General features: G+C 40.4%; 1 protein-coding gene across 2 annotated transcripts; it reads right to left on the bottom strand.

Annotated features, from left to right (window-relative positions):
- Positions 1-3,066: 3,066 nt before the first annotated feature.
- On the bottom strand, positions 3,067-19,448 carry LOC131325161 (uncharacterized). 2 transcript variants are annotated; one of them, XM_058357249.1, is made up of 4 exons: positions 19,136-19,448; positions 17,928-18,043; positions 5,054-5,611; positions 3,067-4,877 (listed from the first exon to the last, which is right to left on the bottom strand). In XM_058357249.1, exons 1-4 carry the CDS (start codon positions 19,263-19,265, stop codon positions 3,834-3,836), a joined length of 1,848 nt encoding a protein of 615 aa, XP_058213232.1. In that variant the 5' UTR covers positions 19,266-19,448; the 3' UTR covers positions 3,067-3,833. The 2 variants fall into 2 exon arrangements, with proteins under 2 accessions (XP_058213232.1, XP_058213233.1); XM_058357250.1 differs by having other exon boundaries at positions 17,948-18,043; positions 19,136-19,442.
- Between the last annotated feature and the right edge of the window lie 101 nt (positions 19,449-19,549).

Raw genomic sequence — 19,549 nt, 5'->3', positions numbered from 1 at the left:
TTGAGTGTCTTCGTTAATTTGGAGAGAGAGAGAGAGAGAGAGAGAGAGAGAGAGGTGAATGTTTTAGTTGACGTGGATGGTAGACTCCGTAATTATACGATAACGGTACCAGTACAAGTCCTTTTAACTTTATTTGGTGAGATGGTTTGCTGATGTCCTTTGTAGAGACCAAGGTTCGAGTCTCACGAGAGGCGAAGTTTGGGATTTTAGGACTATGAATAGTCTTTGAGCCCCCTCGTTAATTGACTCCCCACTAACTTCGCTAACTATAAAATATGGCCCAAAAAAAAAGTCCTTTAATGGCTCGTTCGCGGATACAAGAGGCGAGTCATTCAATGGGTCCAACATTTGGTCACCAAATGCATACCATATTGTATGAGACTCACTTCGGAATTTCATCTATGGGTACGTCATTTGGTCTCCAAAAGCATACCGCATTGTATGAGACTCATTTTGGAATTTCATACAAATAATCGAAGTGTATTTGAGTAAAGAATTGGTTAAGTTCTTAACGATATCTGATTGAGTTGATTATATATAAGGATCCTTAAAAATACATTTTATATAAATCGAGCGGTTCCGATTATTTGTATGGGACTCCGAGATGGGTGCCGCACAACACGATGTGCATTTGGTGTATACCAAATGGTGTACCCATAATTTTATTGTATAAGAGGTAGACATTGTATAGGATCTGTTAAGAAGGGAGAACTAGCTTATGCTTCATCTGGTTTGAGTAAAGTACTAGATAATATGTGTAAATAAGAGTTTGGTGAATAACGTGATAAATTACTTGTTGCCCTCGTTAAATCGTTGTATTGGAATACCAAAAAAGTTGAGGAGTTTGGAGGGCTAATTCAGTCTTCTTATCCACCGAATCAACTGAATGTTGGAGGTGTTTGCGAAGATCCTTAAGAGGGGTCTCGGCTGTCCTTTGCTCTCGTTCTCCCCCTTCCTTCTCCCACTACCAAACATCGGATCCCTTCTCCCCATCTCTTCCTTCTCCCACTGTCAAACATGCCATTAATGAGTCCCTTAGAGCAAGTCTAGCTCTGATCTGGTTTTGATTTTTCGAAGGCTTAAAGTAAAAATAAAAAATAAAACCCAGGTGAATTTTTTTTTTAAAAAGAAAGAAAAAAGATAAATCACATTGTGAAAAACAAATACAACTACTCATCCATAAGAAATACTACATCCGTCCCAATTAATTGTTACTTTTGGGAGTTCGTGTCACTTTTCAATTGATTATATCTTGTAATTTATAATGTTTTAGGTGATTTTGAAAACATTGTATTATAGAACAAATCGAGATCTATCAAACAAGATTCATATTGGATATAAAATTCATTACAAATTTAAAGATATAACTAGTTTTTTTTATCCAGTTAGAATTGAATTGGGACAAGTAAATTGGGACGGAGGGAGTATTACAAAACAAAACCGAACGTTACAACATCTGAAAAGCATCACTTACATATCCCTGATAAAAAATAAAAAAAAATTGAACTTCAGAAGATTTTAAAAACATAAATTAAATATCACTCTTCTTACGATTTAAACACTATTGATCTTTGGGTTAATCTTCAACTGAGATCTGATACCTTATTTTGCCCCACCGCCCCAAATCAAATAATAAAAGGAAGCCATTAAAATCTTCCACGGATTTCAGGTGAAAAAACACAATTTTTTTCCCTTGAAAAAATGATCCGTGACACACTTCTTTCATGTGCTGACAAAACCAAGCCGCGACAACCTCACCATTGCAATCCTCGCACTGAGGCAAGAAGTTTGACATGTGCTGAAGTAGTCGGAATATTTTTTTTAAACCAAAAAAGTAAGTAATATATATTGAATTACCCAAAATAATGCACGAATGGCGCCTTGTACCAGCGGTAAGCACTAGGTCATTAACGCGAGTGGCGGGTTCGAGCAATAGAGTACCGCAAAGTAGAGCTAGTAGAGTACCACAAAGCCATAAAAGTAACTTTGTGTTCCTATTCCTCAACTATAATAAATACTAAACAAATACAGAAACACTAATATTTCTTTAATTTTTTTCTTAATGTTGTTATTCACTATTTTTCATTTAAGTATTTTTATGAAGGTTATGCTTAAAAGGTAACCCTTTTGTTTGAAATTTCTCGATCTGCCACTAATTGGGACCAAGTTCAGAGCCCGGCCCGTACTTCGGTATCATGACATGTGTGCCACTTTTAATGTGGTCTCATCGATGAACGCTATATTTGCCTATAAATAGGTGACGCCCCCAGGCAGCCATGAACGTCCAGAAGGACCAGAACCCCTTTCAGTTTTTTGGTTTTGAAACCTCTTCTCCCCCACAGAAACCTTGTCCCATCCAACTCCAAAAATCCGAAACCCTACAAGAAATACTCCAAAACTCCGAAACCCTACGAGTATTGAATAGAGTTGTAATATCAGTAGCGTGATAGTGTGAGGCATTTGGCTAACCCGATTTCAGATTATATATTCGCGAAGTTTACAACGTATGTTCTGTTTGGATTTATGTAGCCGGCCCCAATTGATTTGAACTCAAGACTCGGTTCACCCAGGATTCTGCCCAAGCTTCTATTAAAATTCTCTTTTTCTACTTATTTTCACAATGGCCGTAACCAGCAAAACATATTCTCGAGCATACATTTTCAGTCGGGGTGTCTACGGCTATATATATATATTCTCTTTCTTCTCTCTGTGATCTACATTGTTCCACATTATTTACTGGAACTCTTACAAAAAAATTATTTGTTATCTTTTTTTGGATGTATTCGTCTAATGTTTTGACGTTCAAACGTGGGTTGTCTGGGTAGCAAAACCGATGTGGAACGAGGTTTTAATGAGTCGGACATGAGCTGATTTTTCTGCTGTTTGTGCTTTTTACAATTTCAGGGTGCACTAATTTTCTTCTTCTTTTTTCTTTCTTTTGGGGGTGCAAATTCCCAAAAAAGAAAAAAAGAAGAGAAAAACATGGAGATCCTAAATCACTCAGGCAATCAGGTTGATCAGTATTACCACTGAATTAGACACATTCATTTGCAAGATTCTGCCTTATGATAGATTGAATGATGAGCTTCAGCACTGGGATCAAAGAAGAATACAAACACAAAAAGCCCATGGCAAAGGTCACGTGAATATTCCAATTCTGATCCTACATACAATAAAAGTGGAAGTGTAGTGCAGTACTGTCATCAGGGAATATTGTCCTGTCACACCACAATCTGTAGAGGACACCACCGCACATCTGTCGGGACCATCTTACCAAATTAAATGTCAAAAGCAATTCATTTGATGTCATTGCAAATCTCTCCATGTATATCAATCCGGATGGACCAAGGGGTCCTACTCTCCATCACTATTAAGCATTCAATAAACTTCTACCCCTGCACTAATCAAGATTAACCCCGTCTTCTGGGGAAACATTGTTTGCTTCCACTGTCGGAGTTGAGATACTCCAGGCATTGCTATTTGCCACACACACAGACACACAGAGGGGATGACATTTAGAGCATCTTCTCCAACCCCTGGTGCTAGAAAGCAGCGGCGTGGGGCAGATAGAAAGGGAACCTAGGCTTCTTCCCGTGCCAGTGTCCTTAACCCGATATGGTTATCCTCGGCGATCAGTGTAGTCTAGTAGGCTCTCTCTCACCAATGAGTTCGGCTTGTCAACCCATCTTACTGAAATGCAGGAATGTACTATAGACAATGGAAGAAGTCTACCACTCTGTGTTGTGAATGTCCCAGGGGACAGCAGGTCCCATGCCTTATCCTACTGGAGAGAGAGAGAGAGAGGGATGTGGGGGGGGGGGGGGGGGGGCTTATTAGCCACTACTACAAATGACAACGGAAGAGAGGAGAGGATCTGCAGCTCCACTAATAACAGCACCCTTGCATCTTCTCAGATGTAGCAGATAATTCAATGCTGCTTCCGTGATGAGCTCACCGGGGATGATCAATGGAATACCCGGAGGGTATGGGCATATAAGTTCCCCGCATACTTCCCCAATGCTCTCTTTGATACTCACCTTTCTTTTCCTTGCAAAGAAGGCGTCTCGGGGACTCAACCTTATGTTACTACTAATATCGTCATTATTAAAGGGCACGGCGTACTCCGTTTCTCTTTTTTCTCCTTGGTGAACTGTTGGTAAGAAATTAGTTGCCGATAAATTTCTCAATCCTGACACGAGCCTTTGGACGTGCTCTCTACAAGTTCCCAAGTTAATAGCTAATGTAATAGATCGGGTCCCAGTAAGTTCAGTAACAACCCCATATTCCCTACATAAGATTTCGTCGGCTTCAAAACCAGATAGTCCAAGCAACCATACACCAATACTAACCCTCAGGGGATCAATGGCGGGAAAATTGGAGAACCTTGGGAAATCTAGGACTGAAATACCTGGAATTTCGTTGATAGTGTTTTTGGTTTCGACTGCTAATTCCATTGCTTGGTTGAAAACTGTTCCTGGACTTGCACTAAGTTGAGCCCTAGCAGCATCCAATGATGCTAAAAGCAGATAACTTGGGCTAGTGCTTTCAAGAGTTTGAAGGCATCTGCATATTCTATCTCTATCTACAATATCTCCTGACATGTGTAACATTGATGACTGTGTAAGAGAGCACAAGACTTTGTGAGTTGATTGCACAGCAATATCAGCCCCTTGATGGAGGGCTGGATAAGGTAGTCGGGGATGAAATCCTAGATGGGCCCCGTGAGCCTCATCGACAATCAAGGGAATTCTATGCAAATGACAAAGCTGCGAAATCTCACTCAAATTGCTGCATACACCGTGGTAAGTTGGGGAGGTGACAAAAACTGCAGCGGGTTTTCGACCTTCCTTTCCCAATTCCTGGATTGCTTTATCTACCTGCCATAACAGGGAACATATACACTTCACTCGTTTGTTTATATGCATAGCCAAGAAAAGTAATGGCAGTACTACTATTGTTCGTTTTCTGGTTTGTGATTTACTTTACGATCAGAAGGAAAAAAATAATTGCCAAGTTGGCCCATGAATGAAGCTTTCGTTTATAAACTACTTACCTGGGATGGAGTGACCCCACCAGCAATGTCCCAATCAAAATCGTACTCCGGAATAATGTACTTGGGTAATGCACCCGACAATACCATAGCAGAGATGGCAGATATATGGGAATTCCGGGGGAGAATAAGGTAGTCTCCAGGGGAACATGTAGCCATAACTGCTGCTTGGATTCCACAAGTTGTACCCCCAACAAGGAACCATGTCTCAGATGCGCCAAACAGTTTGGCTGCTTGTTTTTGCGCATCTAAAATGGGCCCTGCTGGAGAAAATAGGTTGTCAAGCTCTGGAAGCTCAGGTAGATCATGAAAAAATGGCCTTTCACCGATAAGCTGACTTAAAGATGACGGTGCAGCCCGTCCTCTGTTATGCCCGGGGAAGTGGAAACTAGCAGCATTTTGTTGTGCTGAAGATTTTAATGCACCCACAAGTGGGGGGAGTTCATCTACTTGGGTTTTCTGAGAATTGGAATTGCTGTTAATATGATCTGTGATGGTCCTGCTTTTTCCTATGACGGTTTTCTTATCTTGCTTGATCTCCAATTCTATGATGCTTCTTTCCTGCAATGTTATTCTCCATAATTAGTGAAGAAGTGAGCCCTTAATCAATGTAAATCACATTACCTGGATTTACAAAGGTTAAAATATTAGGATATTGCTGCTGCAATAAACTGGTCCATGACGAAGCACTTGCTACTAAGTACCTCCAACCGTAAATAAAAAAGAAAAAAAGAAAAAAAAACTAAAATGGGAAAAGCCATCAGCCAATCTCCAAACCCATCATAAACCGGTAAAAAATTAAACTACAGCAGTCCATGAGTGAGGAACTACACTTACCTATCTGCTAACCATTCTGACCTTCAACCACCCTAAAACTTAACCCTTTAGTACTAACTCAGCAAGGAAATTGTTTTTCGCAACTCCCCTCATTATCATCCACACAGTCCCTTCTTCGTTTTTACTCATGAATTTACTACATCACCCCTTCATGTGTGAAAAAAGTGTGTCAATGAAGGGATAATATGTGCAAATTCACATTGATGAGTACAAAAAAGGAGTGTATATGTGACCTGGGATCGATAAACTCTTGGATCTTTTAACCAAAGAGATACAACTTTGCACTATAGTTAGCTCAGCACCAATCAAAAATCCCCAAGGAATTCTAAGAATTTTTGTTCTACAACCCATGTTGTCCCACATTGGTGGGAAAAATTGGAAATGGGTTGGATATACGAATTGCGACTTGTATAACCTGAGGTTAACCTTTTGAGCCACGTGGTTAGGCTAAGGGTTAGTAGCTGCGGTGGGTTGTTACAGCATATGCTAAAAAGGAGAGTATGGAAATCACCACCCTTCAAGAATTTGAGATAAAATCCCTATATTATGTCCTTCAAAAAGGCAGTAATCTAAGAAGATAGGTCCAAAAAAAGTTCAGAAATCAAAACCCTACCATTTCTTGGCTTTCGGTAATGCAAAAGCACAAAAGAACTAATAGACGGCCATTAAGGCCTTGTTCTTCTAAGATTTTGGGGCTTTACTGAAAGCCATCTTAGATTTTTTCCACAGCTTAGAGACAACAAATATTGTAGCCAAAAGCAAACCAACAGAGTACCTTACAAAGCAATTAAAAAACACGACGTGAAAAGTCACTTTTCCCATGCTAAATTTTCAACCCTCCACCCTCTCTCTCTCTCTCTCTCTCTCTCTCTCTCTCTCCCCTTTAGTTTCCCTCCCCATCCACCCATGACCACACACCCTTGACGTCGTACATGACTCACACGTCCTTCTACTCATTGACCTACCACGTCGCCATTGCTGCATCATCAGTCAACCGTCCCTCCCTCTCTCTCTCTCTCTCTCTCTCTCTCTCTCTCTCTCTGTGCACGCGCGCGCGTTTACCTCCCCCCCATCCACCCACAACCTCCCATCACTGCCCTTGACATAGTACACGACCAGCACGTCCTCTTGATCGTCGACCTACCACGTCGCCGTTGCTGCATTAGTCAACCACCTCTCTCTCTCTCTCCTAAGGAGCTTTTGGGGCTTTTTGATTTGTTTGTCTATAAGCTGTAGAAAAGTCGTTCCTCTTAGCTTTTTTGGTCTTTTCCAAAAAATGCCACTTCTTTCTTCTTTTCTTTTTTTTTGAAAAAAAAGAAGAGAGAATTACAACTTTAATGGTGGCAAATTTTTCAGTTTGTGTGCTTCCATGGACATTGTCCATTGTCCAATTCCCTCAATCTCCTACTACCACATATCTTGGTTTCTTAAGCATCTTTTTTTTTACCTTACATGTTTGAAATATTACACTGTTAATTTAAATCCCAACACGAGAAACATAACTTTATATATATAACAACATTGCATATTACATTTACCTAGTTTATGATCACATGTAACCTCTGTTAATCTAGGGTTAGGGTTTTAGTGTCTCTTGTTATCTGTTATTATTTTAAGGGTAGTTTAGTCCTTTTGTTATATTAGGTTTATCTAACGAGCCTATATAACCTCTTTATTATTCTTGTAATATATATCTTTTAAGGAATACAATACGTAGTACTCTTCTCTGAAGTTTCATGGTATCAGAGCAGGTCTTCTTAGACCCACCGGCTGCCGTTGCCGGTGTTGCACAGTAGCGTCTCTCCTTTTCTCTCATACGACAGCAAAATCCCCCTCTCTCTCTAATACGATGCACTCTCTCTCTCTCTCTCTCTTGTACGCCACACTCGATCTAACAAGCACCACCACCGACATCTCTGATCATCAGCGACCACCTCCGATCACCTTCTGACCATCGCCGTCCATCGCAGACCTTGTTCCAGTCACCGGTAACACTGGGTTGTTCTTGAAAATCCCTCGATCAGTTGTGCAGTGATAACTTTGGGTGCTTCTCTTACTGGTTGGGGTCTCCCTCTCTCTCTCTCTCTCTCTTCAGATCAGTTTTGAACCGGATCCAGGTTACTGCAGTTATCTCTCTATAATTCTCTTCAGTACAGTACTGAATTTTCTATCAGTGTGCGTTTAACTGGTAATAACTATTCTTACTGGGCATATGTTATGAAGAATTTTATTGTGGGTAAGGGAGTATGGGGTCATGTAGATGGTTCAGTACCATGTCCTGTTCTAGATAGTAAGTCCGAAGGGTCTGCCACTGCTATTGAAAAATGGAAGATTGAAAATGCACAGATACTTACTTGGATTCACAACTCTATTGAACCAAGTATTGGAATGAATTTCTCGAAATATGACACATCAAAGAAAGTGTGGGATTATTTGAAATCTATGTATCTTGAATCAAACTTTGCTAAACAATATGAGCTTGAGATGTCTATTCGCAGTGCTACTCAAAAGGATAAATCGATTCAGGAATTCTATAATGAGATGACAAATTATTGGGATCAGTTGGCTGTTATGGAACCCTCAGACTTGCAATTACTTGATAGCTATTTGCAGTATCGTGAGAAAAACCGTCTTGTTTCTGATGGTTCTTCGAGGTGAATTTGAACCCCTCCGTGGAGCTATCTTACATCGGTCTCCCTTACCTACAGTGGATGGTGCAGTTCGTGAACTTATTGCAGAGGAAACTAGGTTCAAAGTATCCTTTTTAATGAATAATCTGGTCTAATACATAAAAATTAGGTCATATTATGTCAAATTTTGTGCATGCATTGTTCAAAAACGCTAGAAAGCTTGTTTGGTTACTAAAAGATGTCGAAGTCCCATTTTTGGCGTCATATGTCGTTTAAAACGACATACTCAGCTAAAGCAACTAACTTAAAAAGCTCATGATATAACTCAACACAAAGAAAGAATGACAAGAGTAAGACATGCATGATTTGTATACATATAACAAAGTCTAGACTAGGTGGTCCTCGGTTTTGAACATTTTCTTGTTGGGCTGCTAGCGTACCAACTAAAGCTTGTAACATTTGTTCCATACGATCTAAATGATCGTTCCCTTGTGGTTGACTAGGCGATGTGGTGTTACGAGGACTTACCATGTTCTCCTAAACATAGGATAGAAGAATGCAATTACTAACTAGTTGACAAGTGCTAATATAAGATTAATCTAACCATAGAAGTACGTACATAAAACCACTTACTTAATAATAACATCAGAAGGTTTGCAGTTACATACTCCCAACTGCATGGGTCTAATACAACAATAGGAAGTCAAAATACTCATAACACACTACCACAACAAAGTACTAACTGCATGAGTCCACTACAACAAAAGAGGTCAAAATACTAAGAAAACCGTCCCCTAACCAAGACGGGTACCACGACTACTCTCTTTAAATAAAATAGTGGCTCTCTGTTATCCGGTCCATCGACCGAATCCTCTGACCCAAACGACTGCGTATCCCAATATGCAGACTCAGCCGTGTCCTCATCGAAATGCTGCTCTTCGGGGTCTTCTTCCTCTACATCAACCTCTTGGACATGTGGGGGAGCAGGGATCGGTGCAACCTCAGGAGCAGCCACCGGTGCAAGCTTAGGTGCGGGAATTGGCACTTCTGAAGCAACCACAGGTGCCAGTGGGAGTACTATTGGAGGAGGTGGCCATTGCCCATAACCTCCATTTGCTTATGCTCGGTTAAGGATCCTATTATAAACATGTGGATCAAGCACGTACTACTGACACAGCTCAGCAATACGCATCCGGGTCTCTACTCGATATAAAGTCTCTGCTCGATTCATCATTTCATGGTGCATGGGCCTAATTTGGAAGACACGGGAAATTTCTTCATAGACTATCTCCTCCACAGCTATCTCATTCCTCAGATGGTACAAGTTAGGGTTCAGTGGTGTGGCTCGCAGGCGTGGATACCGGTAACTCATGTGATGTCCTCCACGTGAGTCATATGTGTCAATGGAGTCCATCCTACAATTATAAAATTAATCTTAATTAGAATCATAAGATGTCTTCTAAGGTTTAATAGGTCTAATTCCTCAAAAATTCAACATACGTGTTGACATAATTACATTTAATCCTATTAACTATACAAGTAACACATAAGTGCAAAAATGTATGTGTTAATCCTTATAACTCTGGATTTTAAATAAAGTTCCAAAACTGTGAAGTAATACTGAAAAGGAATGTATAATTTTCTTGTCGATGCATTTGAACATGTGTCCTTGAGAATGGAAAAAGACAAAGTGAATTTGGGGTAATAAGGCTGAAGGATATTGATCAGCTGATGGTTTGACGTCATTCCCTTGTTTGACGTCATTCCCTTTTATGTAAAGGTAGCTCCTCTAGATTTTTGATTGAAACTTGTTCACGAAAGATGCATGAAATTGACGAATATAAGGAATAACTTGATATCTTGCATATCTTGAAGGTTTTCTGCTTAATCCTATGAATGAAAAGAGTTCATTCTTACTAAGCGAACTTGAGATTGATAAATCCATGATATAATAAAGCTGCATAGTTTTGAGAATGGAAGAAAGAACTTGTTTTTTTCTCAACAATTTTTCAATTAAGCTTTGAGTTTGATATGTCGTGTTATGATTTTTCTAAGAAAGTGTGACAGATTTTCCTAACTGGTTCAATAAAAGCCTTTGTACCTAAAATTCATTCCATGAACAAGATTATGAGTTCTTACACCTAATTTAATACTTTGGTCTAGAATGTTTATGGTCGAAAAAGAGTGAAAATGTGACCATTTATCCCTTGGGGTTTCATTTTGTGCCAAATTAATCATTTAAAACCTTAATCGTTGGAAGCTGAGTTTTACACTCGAGTATTCAGTAATTTATGATTTGAGACCAGATTTGATAAGATGAGAGATCTGAGTTCATAACGCTTGGGTAGACTGACTCGGAATGTAAAATGACCATTTTACCCCTAGTAGCGAGATCAGCTATAAGCCTTGACTTAGATGACTAGAATTGGACTATATGTTTGGACTTAGTGCATTATTCGTACTTATAATTCGATGTTTATGGCATTCTCATTAGGGCCATGTAATCATTAGTACGAGGTATGTGAAGACTTGAGTAGAAAATAGCTGCGTTTTCAGGAACAAGGTGAGACATGCATATCTTGTTTACATGTTTTGTTTAAGTGTTTCATTACTGTTGAAATATCTTAGAAATGTTTTCTAAGTGGAATCATGGATATTTATTAAACTTGTTAAATGACTTGATGAAATGTATATTTTTTCTGTCGACACATCTGGACAAGCGTTCGTGCTTGAGGACTTTAAACAGACAAAGCGGATTTCGAGTTATAAGGTTGGGATATTGACCAGGTAACCTGATGGGTTGCCGTCATTCCCTTTTATACTTATAGGTCGCTCCTCTAGATTCTAGTTGAAACTTGTTCATGAAAGATGTGCGAAATCAACGAGTATTATGAATGGTGATATTTTTAATATCATGATGGTTCTCTGCTTAATCCTGAAAAGCTGGATCTCATTCTGTGAATGAACTGATAATTGAGTTTGATATGTCGTGTTTGGTATCAAAGCTCACAGTTTTGGAACTTTATTTAAAATCCAGAGTTCTAAGGATTAACACATACATTTTTGCACTTATGTGATACTTGTACAGTTAATAGGATTAAATGTAATTATGTCAACGCATGTGTTGAATTTTTGAGGCATTAGACCTATTAAACCTTAGAAGACATTTTATGATTCTAATTAAGATTAATTTTATAATTGTAGGATGGACTCCATTGACACATATGACTCACGTGGAGGACATCACATGAGTTACCTGTATCCACGCCCGCGAGCCACACCACTGAACCCTAACTTGTACCATATGAGGAATGAGATAGCTGCGGATGAGATAGTCTATGAAGAAATCTCCCATGTCTTCCAAACTAGGCCCATGCACCATGAAATGATGAATCGAGCGGAGACTTTATATCGAGTAGAGACCCGGATGCGTATTGCTGAGCTGTGTCAGCAGTACGTGCTTGATCCACATGTTTATAATAGGATCCTAAACCGAGCAGAAGCAAATGGAGATTTGGGGCAATGGCCACCCCAACACCCGATAGCTCCTCCAATAGTACTCCCACCGGCACCTGTGGTTGTTTCAGAAGTGCCAATTCCCGCACCTAAGCCTGCACCGGTGGCTGCCCCTGAGGTTGCACCGATCCTTGCTCCCCTACATGTCCAAGAGGTTGATGTAGAGGAAGAAGACCCCGAAGAGCAGCCTTTTGATGAGGACGCGGCTGAGTCTGCGTATTGGGATACGCAGTCGTTTGGGTCAGAGGATTCGGTCGATGGACCGGATAACAGAGAGCCACTGTTTTAGTTAAAGAGAGTAGTCGTGGTACCCGTCTTGGTGAGGGGACGGTTTTCTTAGTATTCTGACCTCTTTTGTTGTAGTGGACTCATGCAGTTAGTACTTTGTTGTGGTAGTGTGTTATGAGTATTTTGACTTCCTATTGTTGTATTAGACCCATGCAGTAAGCGGTTTTATGTACGTGACTTCTATGGTTAGATTAAATATTAACACTTGTCAACTAGTTAGTAATTGCATTCTTCTATCCTATGTTTAGGAGAACATGATAAGTCCTCGTAACGCCGCATCGCCTAGTCAACCGCAAAGGAACGATCGTCTAGATCGTATGGAACGAATGTTACAAGCTTTAGTTGGTACGGTAGAAACCCTACAACAAAATGTTCAAAACTAAGGACCACCTATTCCACCTCCACAAGGACCACTTGTTCCGCCTCCACAAGGACCACCACCCCCACCTCCAATCATACCTCCTGAACAACCAGCCGGACCCGCACGAGAAGTTAACATTAAAGAATTTCTGAAACTGAAACCCCCAACCTTCGACGGAGAAATTAATATCAAGGCCGAGGTGTGGCTGGCGTCACTGAGGAAAATCTTCAAAATCCTACCATGTACCGAACAACAAGAAGTGAGTTTTGCTGCTTATATACTCCAGGGAGATGTTGATGCTTGGTGGCAGATTATAGAACCAACAAAACCAAACCTAGGTTGGACTCGCTTTGAGGCACTGTTTAAGGAGAGATTCATTCAAGGGCAATGCGAGATTCATTGAGTGCTGAATTTCAACTACTGTTGCAAGGAGAAAAGATGAATTTAGCTGAGTATGCTACTGAATTTACAAGGTTGACCCCATATGCTTCTCATTTGGTGGATAGTGAAGAGAAGAAGACAAAGAGGCTTGAAGATGGATTAAGGCTAGACATTGCGGCAGCAATTAAACCTATAAGGCTAGAGACATATGCACAAGTATTTGATCGGGCGGTGATAGTGGAGCAAAGGAAAGTATCTCTTCGTCAGTTTCATGATAATAAGAGGAAAGTAGGGACAAGTGGAGGAAACAACTACAATAACAGTAACAAGAAACCGAACGCTAGGAATGAAGGTCAGGGAATCAGCAAAATAGGAACTCAGGGAGAGGAATACCCAAATGTGCGACTTGTGGAAAGAATCACTATGGGGCTTGCCTGGGCAATAATCTAGGGTGTTTTAATTGTGGACAACAAAGTCACATTCGTAAGGATTGTCCAAGGTTGACAGGACCAAATGCAGTACCAGTGGGCAGAAACCAGCAAAGTGGAGGTTCGAGAAATAATAACAACAATTAGAGGAACAACAACAATCAGAGAAACAACTACAACAACCAGGGGAACAATAATAATCAGGGCAATCGCAACCACCATCAGGCCAATCCGAACAACGTGCAGGGATAGAATCGGAACAACAATCAGGGACAAACGGCTAACAACCAACAACAAGGAAGGGCGTTTGCATTAGTGCCAGGAATGTGGAGGCCGTTGTGGCAGGTAATATGCTAATATGTTCATTGCCAGCATATGTACTTGTAGATTTGGGGTCGACACATTCATTCGTATCACTAAATCTGGCTTCAAAATCCCCTAGACAACCGGAACCACTAGGGCATCAATTGCTAACTCATCAACCCCAGCATAAAAGTACAATTTGCTCTACGATTTTTAGGAATTGTGACGTCAGAATAGGAGATCAACAGTTACCCATCGATTTAGTACTCATGGACATAGGGCATTTTAACGTTATTCTTAGCATGGATTATTCTTAGCATGGATTGGCTATCAAAGAATTTCGCAACTATTGACTGTAATCGGAAGATTGTAGACTCTCAAGGTCCGAGTCGAGAGAGTTTTCAATTCAAAGGAAGCGAAGTAACCATACCACCCTATTTAATCTCTGCCATTAGTGCTCGTCGACTTTTGAAACGTAAGTGCTTGGGATACCTGTGTAACATAATTGATACGACTTTACGCACAACAGCATCTAATGTCAATTTAGGTCTTCCCCTCCCCGTAGCGTTGCAACCCAAAGCTATCCTATCTGCTCTTTTAACTACTGCATCTCCAGGTCTACGGTAGACTTCGAAGAGAAGACTTGCCCGAAAAAAAAAGGATTGAGGTTAATAGAATCAAACATGTCTGCACATAAGCTATGATATTTTTATTGTAACTCATACAAAACAAGTCAAAAAACAGCACCGCCCCACTTGACTTTGGTTTGGCATTTGTGGACTAGGGTCGACAATGTTTGACCATGTGTCCAGCGTGTAGATGGGGCATGGCGACTGGTGCATTCACATCGCGTTTCCTTCGTTGTACTCAGCCTCCAAGCGCTCATCAACATCCTCAAACGAAGTCTCCGACGCCTCCTCCAAACCTTAAGGCTCTAACCCCTCATCATCCTCCATGGTGTGGTCATGTTCCTCAATTTCATTTGTGAAGAATGTTGCATCGTTATCGTCGAAAGGTCTTTGTCGAGAACTTTGCCCGGGGAAGAATGTTGCGTCGTTATCGTAACGTCGTTGTCGAGAACTTTGCCCAAGGAAACGCTTACTTGAACGTTGTTCTGCGAAACTGTGGTACGGTTTGCTAGGGTTGAATGTTCATTGTTTCCGTGAACAAAATGGGGATGTAATCGGGTACTTCCCATGAACATCATCTACGCTGGTATTGTCCACGAGCTCAATTCCGACGTGCTGATATATTGAGTTTGGATACCTAATACTTGGAAAGCGATATGTTATTTTCATGAATGTGGACGTCATTCCCGCAACATTCGATATCATCTCCCGCATATCAGCAAGAGTTAACAAATGGAGTATACCAGTGTACCACGGACCGTTGTCCATATGTTGGATCGTCGTCCTTGTATGTTGCAGTGACATGCAGAATGATGACGAACATTCCGACATTTCCATTCAAAAAGCATAGGAGGATTTTTGTTGCTTCCATGCAATACACAACTACATCAAACGAAACTGTCTGAATGATGAACTTTTCCAACAAGCGGATAGGGAAGATAAGAACTACGAGTACAAGTATCATGATATTTCATCCGATTGGGCGGAAGCGGATGATCAAGTTGGGGTAGAGAAAGATGAAGACAATGATTTTCATATGGAACATTTTCGGGATCCCATTTGTGCGAAGATAAAAAAGGATGGTCGAGGAGAACGTTGTGTAGAACCATAGCAGCAGAGAGGATTAACTGTGAAAGTAACTGTTAAGAATGTGACATTGAAATGTATGGTTAAGTATTGTAGGTGTTGTGGTAGTGCAATATTTGTAGGGGCCGGTTCTACCCACACAATTTTTGACACAAGATCTTAGCTATTCATTTCAATATCTGAGATTAGAACACACTCTTTCCTCCCTCTCCATCTCCTCACCTAATCCCTCCCTCTCTCATTCCCCACCACACACCCCACCTTTCTCAGACCAACTCCAGCCGACTCCTCCATCTTCAACGACACCATATCCGGCACACACGTTCCCTCTGTAGAAACTGACCACCCTTCCTTCTCCATTGACTTCCAAACGGAGCGTAAATCAAACCACCAAATCACTAGAACCGTTTCTCACGAATGCAATGGTTTTCAAGAAATGCTCTCCGTACTGAGACGGGTATTAGTATCCCTGTCTATATCATCAATACCATTTCCACTTTCTAAACTCCTCATGGATCCAACCAACTGTTTCGGGGGATCAGAGAGGCTAACAGCCTTAGCCCAACAGCTCTGCCTGTACAAGATCCCTCCATCAACGTCCGATCAGAGCAACAAAGAGGAGCAGAGAGTGGAATCTGCAACCCGATCTCCCGTCGGCCCGAAATGTTCAGACCCGAGAGGGCCAGGGAAGAGAGAGAGAGAGACTAAAGGGGTCGCTGGAAATGGAGGTGCTGGAAAAAGAGGAGCCGGCCGGAGTTGGGTCTAGGAAAGGTAGGTGTGTGGTGGGAAAAGAGAGAAGGATTAGGTAAAGAGATGGAGAGGGAGGAGAGAGTGTACTCAAATCTCAGCCATTCGAAATGAATGGTTGAGATCTTGTGTTAAAAGTTGAGTTATATATATGAAGTTATGTTTCTCGTGTTGGGATTTTGAATTTTGATTAACATCGTGTAAATATTTCAAACATGTAAGGTAAAAAAAAAAAGCATGCATAAGAAACCAAGATATACAGTAGGAGAAGTTCAATGTCCATGAAAACACACAAACTGAAAATTTGCCACCGAGCCAAGCTTTTATCCCATTAAAGTTGTAATTCTCTCCTTTTTTTCAAAAAAAAATGTGGCATTATTTTTTTGGATAAGGGTAGAATGGTCACTCGGAAAAGCCCAAAAAGTTAGGAACAACTTTTCTATAGCGCTTATAGACAAACAAGTCGAAAAGCCCCAAAAGTTCCTTAGGAGAACACCACCTAAATCAGCTTCAAAACTTACAAAATATATACAGCCATCAACCCCAGAAAGGATAAAATCTGATGGCAAACATAGTTACCGCAGACTATGGGATTACCAAATCTTGTTATCTTCAAGGAAGATGTTTCAATTGATAAGTAATTTAGCCTGTGCTCATTATGATTCCACTTCAGTTCGCCATCAGTCTTGGCACTTAAAATGCATCCACACTATGTTCAATTAATTTCCAGAATATATTGTTCACTGATCACCACCACCCCCTTTAATCATAGAATAATAAAGAAAATAAAATAAGCAGAATATCATCTCAATTTCAAGTCAGTTTCACCATAGAAGACAATGAACAAGGAGAACTTTCCACCAGTAATTGCCAATATTTGAGTTATATGCATTGAACTAAATTGAAAATTATCCTTACAAAATGAGGGCTCAAATGTGAATCACTGTTTTCTGTTATCCTTGCTCAACTCCAAATAACATTTATGACTAATAAATGTTCTTAGAACTTTATGAAAACGAGCCACAACCAGCAATATCATTGCAATTGAGAGAGGGCATGGAAAGATGAATTCCCATGACATGCTGCGGCCTAAGATGCTGATGGTTTTAGGAAGCATAAATCTTTTAGAAAGTCATTTCCTCACTATTTTCAGAAATGTAATCTTCTTATGTGTATTAGGGTCGTGTTATCAACCATCTATGGAGCAATGGTTAAGGAGGTAAAGGCAAAGCATGTAAAATCCCCAAGTAACATTTGGAAGTGTTCCTTCACACGAGTACAGCTATACATACTTTCTACAGCCACATACTTTTATAGGGAACAATGGCTATTGACCTAATAAGTAATAACCATTGAGTACAAATATACAAACCAATTTTAGGTTTCCCTGCTTGGATTTCTCTCTTCCATAAACTTGAACTTTAAATCAATGAGTACAAATCAGTTGCAATAAGATCATGTATGCATATAAGAAAATCTGTGACTATCCATATTGAAGAAAATCAAGAACTGAAACATGCCTACATATATTTTCCATCAAGGTTATGACATGTTCACCCAATTCTAACCGAGATTAACACATGTCCTCTAACTGCCATTCTCAAAAGTCAAAACCTATGTCACGAATCTAACAGTATAGCGTATGAAAATGGTAAGGAGTTAGAACAGTACCACTTGGACATTGTTCTCACCGGTGACGGAGTTTGCAGAGGGCACAGGAGATGGACCAGCTCGTGTCCTCTTTGAGATTGGAGTTGCGGGCTCAAGCTTGAGTGACAGGCGTTGACCTAAAAATGAGACAAACCAGATGAACAAATAAAATCAGTTGGAAGAACAATGTGGAACTTAGGTGAAATTTGAACAATGCGGGAAAGACACACTCCACTGTAAGGAATGTATGCACTCTTAAAACGTATTGTAGGTGGTATCCAACTTTGAAAGAAAACATATTTGGCTAAAAAAGAAGAGAAAGAAGAGAACTTCCAATCGGGGACAGTGAACATATTTGGAAATGTTTGAGTCTAAGGATAAACAGTTAATGTGAGATTCATATTTAAAATTGATCACCCATTTGTCTCTCCATTTGTTTCGAGTACACTGATTTTTGTGCTCTACTTCCCTCCTCTCTCGGACAAATACATGACAACCACAATAAAGTGATAAACCGGTTGGTGGACCTAAAACCGATTCCTCATAGACAAATCGAACGTTTTCGGCTCGAGCAATGCTAGGAACACAACTTTAAAAACATAACTCCGGACACAACTGCATCCAAAGCCATTCCATGCATGTGGACCACATACATTGGACAGCTCCAAATGCAATTGTGTTCAAAGTTGTGTCCCAAAGTTGTGTTCCTGTACTTTTTTGTTTCGGCTCTAACCAATCGCTTTAACATAATCTATCGTTTCTTGCTATGGAGCCCGCAAAGGGGTTGTGGATACTGCTGTACGAACAGCCGATTCCCGAAAAACAAACACCAAAAAATTGAAGACCAAAAGTTACAGCTAAATCAACTAATTTTTTGAGCAACTGAGCGAGTTCGAATTTGTTCATCCTCACTAGATGAGGGTGAACAACACCCTCAATTGGTGGAAAAAGTGTGGATCCCGCCACAAACTAATCTCATATAATTACCAAAAAGTGCGGATTCCACCCCAACCTAATCTCATTATTATCAATAATTGTATTGATCCCATAGACCCCACACTTTTTCCACCAATCAGAGTGACTTTATTTAGTGAGGGTGAACAAATTCGCACTCATAACTGGGCATACATATTTTCCCCCTCTTTCACTTCCCCAAAATCGAACTCAATACCCATCCACAAAATCGGAATGAGAAATGAGAAGGGACAAATACAAAAATAGAATTGTACCTCTAGGTCTTCGAACTGACCGCAGGACCCACTTACCGCGCCGCAAACCGTTCTTTCTTGGCTCATCGGTTGTTGTATTGGTGTTGGTGGTCACAGAGGATCCGATTACCAGAGAATACCCTCTAAGCATTCTTTTATGGAGTGAGAATGAAGAGGGTTTTCCTTTGCTGGTCAAGATTCCCCGGCTGTCTCCGTAGAAATTGCAGGCCTTTGCATGTGTGCTTCACGAATTCATCCTCGCACAGCCTTCCACAGTGAAACGATAAGGGGGGGTTTATAGAGAGAGTACCGTTAAGACTTGCGAAGAATGACTCGTCTTCAAGTTAAGCAGTCCAAAACAAAACAAAAAAAAAGAATACCGTTAAGTAATGAATATCTCCCTTTTTTATTTAACCAATAAAGACGGTTGGTATT

Source organism: Rhododendron vialii, chromosome 5a, assembly GCF_030253575.1.
Source record: "Rhododendron vialii isolate Sample 1 chromosome 5a, ASM3025357v1".
NCBI classification, from domain to species: Eukaryota; Viridiplantae; Streptophyta; class Magnoliopsida; order Ericales; family Ericaceae; genus Rhododendron; species Rhododendron vialii.
This window is presented reverse-complemented; position numbering and strand designations above follow the sequence as displayed.

Coding starts and splice junctions, on each gene's coding strand:
- LOC131325161 (XM_058357249.1), bottom strand. CDS start 19,265: ATGCTTAGAGGGTATTCTCTGGTAATCGGATCCTCTGTGACCACCAAC. Junction 5,612..17,927: donor GTGAGAACAATGTCCAAGTG/GTACTGTTCTAA, acceptor ATAACATTGCAG/GAAAGAAGCATCATAGAATT. Junction 4,878..5,053: donor GTGGGGTCACTCCATCCCAG/GTAAGTAGTTTA, acceptor CTGTTATGGCAG/GTAGATAAAGCAATCCAGGA.